Source organism: Cornus florida, unplaced genomic scaffold (genome assembly GCF_030987335.1).
Source record: "Cornus florida cultivar Cherokee Brave unplaced genomic scaffold, ASM3098733v1 CherokeeBrave_3.0.0_Hap2_Chr09, whole genome shotgun sequence".
Taxonomy (NCBI): Eukaryota; Viridiplantae; Streptophyta; class Magnoliopsida; order Cornales; family Cornaceae; genus Cornus; species Cornus florida.
In genome coordinates, this window is record NW_026775579.1 from 57,310,982 (window position 1) to 57,321,602 (window position 10,621).

The window sequence follows — 10,621 nt, forward strand, 5'->3', positions numbered from 1 at the left end:
GAGAGAGTAAAATTGTTGAAGAAGCTAACTGTTTAAGGGGTATTTTTGTCCAAAATATAACCCCTTAAACAAAGTTTAAATAGTTGAGAGGTTTTTATTGCTAAAACAAATCTTAAGGAAAGTATTTTGCCAAGAAACGAAAGTGGGGGGTATTTTTGTCCAAAATATAACCACTTAAACAACCATCAGTTTAAATAGTTGAGAGGGGTTTATTACCAAAACAAATCTTAAGGTAAGTATTTTGCTAAGAAACGAACGTGGGAATTTGCTAGGAAATATTTAAACTAATATTCACTTAGCTTGAATTTTTGACTTTTTGTTTTTTATGATTTATTTATTAATTTTTTTTTTTATTAATAAAAAATTCACACACTCACTATACTCGTTTGGAGACCATAACCTTCCACCATCCATTTTGAAAAGTAGGGAAGATACCATTAGACTATAATGCCCTTAATATTTATTTATTGGTTAGTACCAGAGGTTTTTATGCAATAATATACAATTATACAAAAGATAGAAATCAAGAGGAACTAATCACCGATCTCCTCTCTTCAATAAATTTGGGTTTTTTTTTTTTTTTTTTTTTCCTGAAAATAGAAGAAATTTTCTAAGAGTCACCCTCCTCTTATGACGATCTCCAACAATTATATTGTATTATAGTGAAAATCAAGCAGAGAACGAAGAAACTGGTTATTTGTGGGTTTTGTTTGTGTGTTTTTATTTGAAGTCCATCCATTCGAACAGGGAAACGGATTATCGAGCAGAGAACAAATTTTTAGGTTTTATTTGTGGGTTTTGCTTGAATAGAATCAAGCAGAAGAATTATTTCTGGGCATAACAGCGAAATGAGTTATTTGTAATCCATGAAAAATTGAAATAAAATCAGAATAGATTGCAAGTTATATGTCAATTTTAAAACATAGATTGATACATTCGTTTATGTATTAATTGGAAGGTTTTTGATAAATAGAAATCAATTCAATATTTTCCTTCTAAATTTCCTAATAAAACTAACATAATTTAGTTGTGTGTAGGAGTGGCTCACAACTAAATCACGCCACGTGTACTAAAACACAGGTGAAGAATAATAGGCATTCTACATTAAAGGCACTCCTTGAAACTTTTTTTATTTGCTAAAAGAATTAAAAGGCCGTGTTGTTACACAAACAAATCTTAGCACTGCTCTAGGTCACTGTACTGGGTCATTTACAAGCTTCGAATGATCCTCACCAATGAGCAATCAAACGATAGCATCGCGTTGGATTCTCGCTAATGAGCAATCAAACCTTAGCATAGCACTAAGTCATTTAAAAAGCTCCGAATGGTTCTCATCAACGAGCAATCAAATCCTATCATGATTAGCGTCACGCTGGATAATTTAAAAATCTCCAATTGTTTTCACCAGTGAGCAATCAAACCCTCACGTTACATCATTTAAAAAAGCTTCAGATAACAAAATCAACCAAACATCGACATTATTCTATACTACCATGAACTTCAAGACTTCTAGGTAAATCAAAGTACCACACCATGGAGCGAAAGACAAATCATAAAAAAGCATCTCGAGATACTAATAGGGTCTTCTCGATTTTGGGAAGCTTCTCCCCACAAGGAACTATAAAAGGATTTGGTTTGGTTGATAAGGAATTAGAAAATGCTTTTTAAACGAACCAGGTTACTGAGATGGTGGACACACACGGTAAAGGCAAAGCAGAGACTTTACATCACATTTAATACTCTAAATGACATAGCCATAATCAACTTGACTACCGCTAGGTATAAAAATGACATTGCCAAACATAACATCGATTTATCCATTACATTGAAAATAAAAAACTAAATATTTAAAGTGAAAGAAAATAGATTTTTCATTTAAGAATAAATTTTGGCAAAGAGGAGGTATTTTGAAATGCCTCTTATTTCCATTAATCACTCTCTCTGGGCCGATCGCTCAATTTCAAGGTCCAAAGCCACCAGGCCACAGGATCAACCGGTGCTCAGTTAGTCTCCCTAAATATACTTTACTGGCTACAAGTTAGACTTGCTCACAGGGTTTACATTGGTCGATTTCTAGGGTTTCAATTTTGATCTTTGATGACAAAATTGGAGCGGAAATTACTACTGATTCACTCCTCAACTTTTCAATTCGTATGTACATACATACATCAAGAACATCTGGGTTGGCCTTCAAACAGCAATCAATCAAAGGTGTGTCATTTCTATGTCTCAAAGACGTGTTTAAATACTTTCAGCATCAGTTACTCTACTCATCTGATTCATCAAAGTCTTGAGACATGTTAGCAGTAGTAGTTTAGGATCAAACGTATCTGATTCACCAACGAAATGATTCATATTTTTTAGGGTTTAATTCACAAAACCTCACTCTACTGTCATTTTTTTTGACACTGTATAGAATTTGTAGTTCATTTTAAATGTTGGGGACAGAAAATGGAAGAATCCTGACTTTAATTTGACACCGTGCTTGTGATTCTTTGCGGCCACAACAAGATTGGTGTTCTACTGGTCCCACAGAACATAGCAACTGTGATTGAAACTCGATTCTCATCCGCTTCACACATACACATGTTTTTTTGTATATACATATAATCGTTTGGCTTTTCGAAACACCGAAATTGGTGGCCAACATCAACACTGTTTGTTTTGTTTGTTACTTACACAAACAACAACGACAATACTGATCATCAAGTTATATAAATACACACGTATATGTATGGATATGTGGCCAAAATTATGCTTTTGGTTTTTGTATGTCAGATGGGTGGCTCTGCTTGCTGGTGGGGATGTGTTGGCTTTACTTTTTTTCTCCGCAATCGGAAGGTTCAGCTATGGGTTTTCTGTTTTTGACACTCAAACCCTAGGCATCGCTGACCCTTTTATAGCTGGTATATGTGCGTGATTGTTCTTTGATATATATATATTTTTTGGGCATAAATTTGATGAATTGTATTATAGTTCTTGTTTCTCGAAAACTCTGAATGTCTAGAATTGGCATTTGGTATTCAACAGGATGGATTTTGGGTGCTTATTTCCTTGGGGGTTATGGGGAGGATGGCCGAGGAATGAATGGTTTCTCTAAGGCTGTTATTACTGCTACCAAATCTTGGTCTTTGGGTATTCCAGTAAGTTCATCTAGCTTTTGTTTTTAATTTTTATTTTAAAATTATTTACATTTATCAATTTTATTAATATTCAACATGTATTGAAATGCTTTATTTTGTTATTTGATTGATGCATAATGTTACAAACAATATTATATAACAATGCCAGATTTATAAGCATGAAAGACAAAGAGGCCGGCCAAAGCTTACATGGGATGAAATAATTAAAAACGACTTAAAAAATTTGAATTTAAGAGTAGACATGGTGTATAATAGAAAGAATGGAAAAAGAGAATTCATGCGGCCGACCCCATCCATATGGGATAAAGGCAAGAATGATGATGATCAGTTTTTACCCTTCACTAAGCTGAATTTCCAAGCTCATGGGTTGATGGCTGAACAATAGTAAGTTGTAGATATTGATAATATATTTGTGGGCTTAAATTCATAGTTTGAACTGTAAAGGGGTTTCTATGTTGGCGTGTCAAGAGTTTGATTTTTCTGCTTTAAATGCACCCTTGGTCAAGCAGCTAATCCTCTTTTTGATCACGATAGTTGATGCTTACCTAATAATTTGTTTTCAGTTCAGCTAGTTTCCATGCATTGCTGAAAATTTACAGCATTTATACCAATGAAACAAAAACATTGAGTGAAAGTTTACACCATCAGACTAGTTACAGTATAAGTCTTGTCACTTTTTGGATATCTCCATAAAAATCTGAAAATTGAACAGCAGTGAGATAAATAAGGTGACCAATATTGGATAGTTAATCGTACAATATGAGAGATTCAGTATAATTATATAACATTTTTTTTGATATTGGTGTTGCTTATGAGAAAATTCATAACTTAAACTTTTCCTTAAGAGAAAATGTGATTATCCAATATATCGTCATTTTCTTAGAAGCACATGAATGTTGAGAGATACAATAAAACACTAGTATCTGGTTTTGATGTTCATTCTTAGTTTTTCCTTTACGTTTCTTTTGCTCGTAATTGTTGAGAGATACAATAAAACACTAGTATCTTCCAACAACATGTGAAAACTTTTTTGTATTTATTAGCATCTACATGTAAGACTTCTATTTTCTCTAAGACTTCATTGGTGGTGCACATGGCTGAACCACCTTGGTGGCTTCTCTTATTTGGTTTTCCACCAGTGTTATGTTGTCTTCTCAGGGGGCTTCGTTTCTAGTTCATCTGTTAGGACTTTGTGTCATGAGTTTTGGCAATTTCAGTGTTTAAAACTTTATGCCGTTGTAATTTTCATTAAGTTATTTGAGTCCTATTTGTTGTTGGATATAAGTCCAAGAATGATTCAATAATGGTTGACAAACCTTGTAATGGTAGATCATTGACACAATGGTTTCCTTGAATTGTGAAATATGTGAATGCTTAACACTTGTCAGCTGCTGCTTTAGGTGCCACAATGCTATGATTTTCACTTCCTCCCGAGGTTTCCTTGTCGTGCTCATTTAGTGGACATTTTTGTCTAATGTTGATATCTGAAATCTATCCATCTCGTTAACTAACACTTGCATGGTAAGTGATTTTGTTTTGATGGTACCTAATACAACATCTTTGTTGGTATCAAGCACCAATACTTGTGTCAATGTCCTTGTATTTTTTGACTGTATGCAACAAGTTCATTGTTGTACAGATTTGCAAACCCTAAAGTTGTGGTGTCATTGTAGAGTCATGCCTAGGAAAGAGAAAAACAGACGGCATAATCTATAGCCATAAAAATTTCAGCGTCATTGTAGAAATATGTCGAGGAAACAGAAAAACAGACGGCATACTTGGAAATTTCTGATCTATAGCCATAGAAGTTTCACAATTGATCTCTGAACACATGAATTTGTGTGAGCATGAGTTGGGAGATGGCACTTAATTTTTATTTTTTTTATTTTTTGCATTTTAGCAAAGTCTATTTTAATTTTTAATCCGTCTAACAATTTCCTTAACTTTGGTTGTTTATGAAATCATTTTATTTTATTTTATTTTGCCTTTTCTTGGCAGGTGGGAATGACGATAAGGGCAGCAACAGTAGGCCATATTCCGCCACCTAGCTTTATCCTAGTAACCCTGGGAAGCACTGCTTTTTTACTTATTGGATGGAGAGCACTATTGTTCAGCATTCTCCCTGATGATAAAAGCAAGGTGGATGGTGACGAGAAGGATGGCGTTGTCATGAAGGATGGCGTCGAGAAGGATGGTGTCGACAAGCATGACAAGCCATTTGATCTGTTTGAGGTAAATAATTTTTCGTGGTTGATCAGCAACTTGAAATTCATAGTAGTGCGCTGATTTCTCATTTTAAGTTTAGTGAGTCCTTATCTCAGATCCAATTATCTTTTTCCTGAATTTACAAAAAGAAACAAATATGAAAAACTTTCCTTGATGACTGAAATGTCTTTATGATATTTAGGAATGCTTTCTGGTATTGCGTTGGATTATGTTAAATGGATTTGGATACATATATCAAGTGTTTGTAACTTTCTCAAAGCATCTGATTTCTGAAATACCCTAAACCAAGGACACGGTAGTGCTGCTAAATATATATATTTTTTCTTTATTGAGTAAATCTCATAATGTACAATTATATAGTAAACTTGAATTATTCGATAATGTTTGTTAGGTGCATGACCAACCAGAATGTCACACATTTGCCCCGTACCCCATGAGTACTAGTGTTGTGTGTCTGACATAGGCCTAGGATATTCAGCATAGATGAAAATTTGTTGATGAACCCTCTGGTTTTCGATTTCCTAACTTAAAAATATATTTTTTTCTTTTGGTGCAGTCGATTACATCTTTTGTTCAAGAACTCCAAAATCAGTGGAAGGCATTAGAAAAAAATATTCCACGAACATCACAGTGAAGTAAAGCCTGAGACCACTCTCAGCTCCCAAGCAAGTATTTTTCGTTTTTATTTATAAAGGATCAGAATTACTCCCTAGCAAGTATTTTTCGATCACATCTGTTGTTCAACGGGTGGTGAAATAGTGGTCATCTGTGTTCCTAAATGAACCAGTGTTACCTTATGAAAAAAATATATTTTTATGTATGTATATGTGGTTTAAATTATACTTTTGGGTTTTGTATGTCAGTCGTGTGATTGTTTGTTTGTCCAAATCTTGGTCCGTGGTATTCTAGTAAATTCGTCTTATTCTTTTTTATTTTTTATTTTTTATTTTTATTTTTATTTTTATAATATTTTCATCATAGGTTGTTTAAAATTTAAAATCTTTGCACTCATCAAATTTATTAGTGTTCAACATGTACTGAAATGCTTTATTTTGTTATTTGATTAATGCATAATGTTACAAACAATATTATTTGTATAGTAATGCCAGGAATATGAACATTCCATGAGCACGACAACCAAACACCCAAAATAAGATTTTTTTTCTTTTTTGGTAAAATAATATTTCTAATTTTTTTATTTTATTTATTTTTTTGGTATTTAGTAAAGGTTTAGGTCAAATTCATTTAACGAAATATGCAAAATAATTTGTCAAAAAATGCAAAATAATTTGTCAAAAAATGATGGGTAAGTTAATATGTTAAGTAAATGATTTATCCTTCAACACTTTATGAACAAAAAAAATATGCATTTGCATTGGGTGAAAATTTTAAAATACTAACTGTGGTTTCTGATAAAAAAAATTCATGAAAAATAAAAATGAGCGAAATCAAAGCACCAAATTTGAGTTGAAATGTTTGGAGTTACTAAAAAAAAAAAAGAAACAAAATAAAAACAAATGCTTTGTGTTGTAAAATATTCTTTTTGGAAAATATATATATTTTTTTAGGTAAAATATTTTTTTATTTTTACTTTGTCGGTGTTTAGCAAAGGTCTACGTCGAGATTGAGGTCGAGTCCATTGGACGGGGCATGTAGAATAATTTGTCGAAAATTAATGGATAAATTATTTTTTGTTAAATTTTAATATTTTTTTTTTCGTCGTAAATATTTTATGACAACCAAACATCAGAAAATAAAAAAAATATTTTCTAAGGTCTATATTGAGATTGAGGTCGGGTCTATCGGATTGATAAATTATTTTTGTTAAGTTTTAATATTTTTTTCTTCGTAAAATATCCAAATACCAAAAAATAAAAAAAATATTTTTTACGTCCAAACAAATGGAGAGAATCCGTTTTGGATTGATTTCAACCTCAAAAAGAGTATCAAATAGAAATTAACACAAAAAGTAAGCACCATGTTTGAGTCCCCCTTTCTCATAATTTGCTAGGAAATATTTAAACTGATATTCACTAAGGCTCAAATTTTCGACTTTTCCTTTGATGATTTATTTATTGATTTTTTTTTTCATTGGCAAAAAACTCACACACACCACTCAAACATCCACTATGCTCATTTGGAGACCCTAACCTTCTACCATCCACCATTCACTTTGATAAGTAGAGAAGATATCATTAGGTTACAAGGTTCTCAGTATTTATTTATTGGTTGGTACCAGAGGTTTTTATGCAATAATATACAGTTACACAAAAGAGAGAAATCAAGAGGAACTAATCATCGATCTCCTCTTTTCAATAAATTTTTTTTTTTTTTTTCCTGAAAATAAAAGAAATTTTCTAAGAGTACCCTCCTCTTATGACGATCTCCAACAATTATATTGCATTATAGTGAAAATCAAGCAGAGAATAGAGAAACTGGTTATTTGTGGGTTTTGTTTATGGGTTTTGTTTGTGTGTTTTTATTTGGAGTCCATCCATTCGAACAGAGAAACGGATTATTGAGCAGAGAACAGATTTTTAGGTTTTATTTGTGGGTTTTGCTTGAACAGAATCAAGCACAAGGATTATTTCTGGGCATAACAGCGAAATGAGTTATTTGAGATCCATGAAAAATTGAAATGAAATCAGAATAGATTGCAAGTTATGTGTTAATTTTAAAACATAGATTGATACATTCATTTATGTATTAAATGGAAATATAAATCAATTCAATCTTTTCCTTCTAAATTTCCTAATAAAACTAATATAATTTAGTTGTGTGTAGGAGTGGCTCACAACTAAACCACGCCACATGTACTAAACCATGCCACGTGTACTAAAACACGGGTGAAGAATAATAGGCATTTTACATTAAAAACACTCCTTGACACTATTTTTATTCGCTAAAAGAATTAAAAGGCCTTGTCGTTACACAAACAAACCCTAGCGCTGCACTATGTCACTGTACTGGGTCATTTAAAAGCCTTGAATGATCCTCACCAAAGAGCAATCAAACCCTAGCATCGCGCTGGGTTCTCGCCAACGAGCAATCAAACCTTAGCATAGCGCTAGGTCATTTAAAAAGCCTCAAATGGTTCTCACCAACGAGCAATCAAACCCTAGCATCACGCTGGGTCATTTAAAAGTCTCAAATGGTTTTCACTAGCGAGCAATCAAACCCTCGCGTTACGTCATTTAAAAAAGCTTCAGATAACAAAATCAACCAAACATCGACATTGTTCCATACTACCAGGAACTTCAAGACTTCTGGGTAAATCAAAGTACCACATCATGCAGTGAAAGACAAATCATAAACAAGCATCTTGAGATACAAATAGGGTCTTCTCAATTTTGGGGAGCTTCTCCTAAAATGACAAGAATTGGGAGAGATTTGGAGGGATAGCTATCCCTCCAAATCCCTCATATGCAATCCTTCCTAAAATGACAAGAATTGGAGAGAAAAGAGAGTGAGTTAAGTAGAATATTCATAATCTCAAAATTACCCTCCATAATTAAAACCAAAAAAAAAAAAATGTTATGGCATTCACCTCCCATTCATGAAAAAAACTGGAAAGCTTATTTGCTATAGAATCTGGACTTCATCACACTTATTGTTAGACCCGAATGTAGTTCCTCAAACAAACGCGATCCTAGGTTGCGTAAAGCTACCTCAATTCTAGCCAATCGATGACATTTGTGCCTATGATGAACAGCTGCAGTAACTTTGTAATGCATTTCTACTATAAACTGCATTATCATTACAGCAGATTATTTGAGAAAATGCACCCAAATCATTCACTTCTATTGGTCAACACTGCCCTCTATGATAGTGCTGATACTTGTCCAACTCCTAAACATAATTTTCGCATTGATCACACTAGCGCCGCCGCCGGATCACCTTCTTTCACCTCTTCCCTCTCTTCAATCTTCTCACCTCGAATATGAGCCACCACAACCACTATCACCAACCATCCACCAATTACAACTGAAATTTGAGCCTCGTGGTTCCATAAATTAATCTATATATATGGGCAAAATTCTGCTAATTTTCCATATATTTCTCTGTTAGATAGAAGTATAGTATTATACCTTTGCAAGTATAAATCAACAATTGAAGCCATAGCTTGAGCCTCTTACTCTTTTTATTTTTATTTTTTTTATGAACCCAAGTTTTGAAACAGGTGCATATACAAAAAAATATGAACTTTGGATATATATATATATATACACACACACACACACACACACACACATATATATATATATATATTTGTGTATGTATATGTTGATAGTCACTGCCACAAGGGACGCCACGTGTCCCTATTGAATCATAATGTCAATAATCACTGCCACAAGGGACGCCACGTGTCTCTACGGAATAATAATGTTACCTGACTAGTCAGCACTGAATGGGCCATACTGGGTCCCACCTGACTTTACTCTGGAAGCCCTAAGAACCTCTAGCTATTAGGGCCTGGTATGTGAGCACCTAGGCTCATAAGAGGAGGGGGTCGCTACCCCTCACTCTCCTAGTTTGGCGGCGCCCCGCTCCAGTCGAATGGGCCCTGCCTTAACTTAAAAGCCCCTCGTTTCCCGCAGTACTCGAGATAGGGCCCGAGGGGGTTATACTGGTTGATCCCCCTGAGCCGCCCGTTGTGGGAAGCTCGAGGAGCTTGGAAGTTGGGGGAACGCAAGGCCGAAGAAGGCAGAACCTCGGAACCTTCCCCTCTTCCCCTGGCATGGGAATCTGAGTCGTAGTGGATGGGAGGCTGGAATTCAAGGTACTGCCCTATGGAGAAGAATGGAAAAAGCCTAAGGCCTATATCAAGGAGAGGATATGCTCAGTAGTACTTGCACCTAAGGTCCGGGAAGGTAGGAGTCACTCGGCGCATTAAATGCACTGACATGACCTATGCATAGAATAATCATTGCATCATCTGACCCGAGGGGCACATTGCCTTGGGCCACCTTCCTGACGTTCCATCAGTCAGGAGGAAATCCCTTTGCCCATTGGATAAAAGGAGGTTACCCTCTCAGAACCAATGGTCAAGAGGAGGCTAGCCCCCTTAGACCAAAAGTCAAGGGGAGGTTTCCCCCCCGCGACCGGGGGGCATTATCCGAAAGCAACTAGTATAAATAAACATAGAAATTAGAAGTTAAGGACAAGAAAACAAAAATCATAAAGACCTACTACTGGACCTCGAGTTAAAGAAGTATTGAGCAACTACCTTCCTTCTATTAATCTTCACTTGT

At 34.6% G+C, this 10,621-nt stretch overlaps 1 protein-coding gene across 1 annotated transcript; it reads left to right on the plus strand.

The window, feature by feature from the left end:
* The first annotated feature begins 2,219 nt into the window (after positions 1–2,219).
* Positions 2,220–6,308, plus strand: LOC132274042 (uncharacterized). Its single transcript, XM_059775190.1, has 4 exons — positions 2,220–2,906; positions 3,031–3,143; positions 5,142–5,375; positions 5,926–6,308. Exons 1-4 carry the CDS (start codon positions 2,735–2,737, stop codon positions 6,001–6,003), a joined length of 597 nt encoding a protein of 198 aa, XP_059631173.1. The 5' UTR covers positions 2,220–2,734; the 3' UTR covers positions 6,004–6,308.
* Positions 6,309–10,621: the final 4,313 nt, after the last annotated feature.

Excerpts from the sequence above, each read along its gene's own strand:
- LOC132274042 (XM_059775190.1), top strand. The coding sequence starts at position 2,735 with ATGGATATGTGGCCAAAATTATGCTTTTGGTTTTTGTATGTCAGATGG. Across the intron at positions 2,907-3,030 it reads CGCTGACCCTTTTATAGCTG|GATGGATTTTGGGTGCTTAT; the intron begins GTATATGTGCGT and ends GGTATTCAACAG. Across the intron at positions 3,144-5,141 it reads CTTGGTCTTTGGGTATTCCA|GTGGGAATGACGATAAGGGC; the intron begins GTAAGTTCATCT and ends TTTTCTTGGCAG.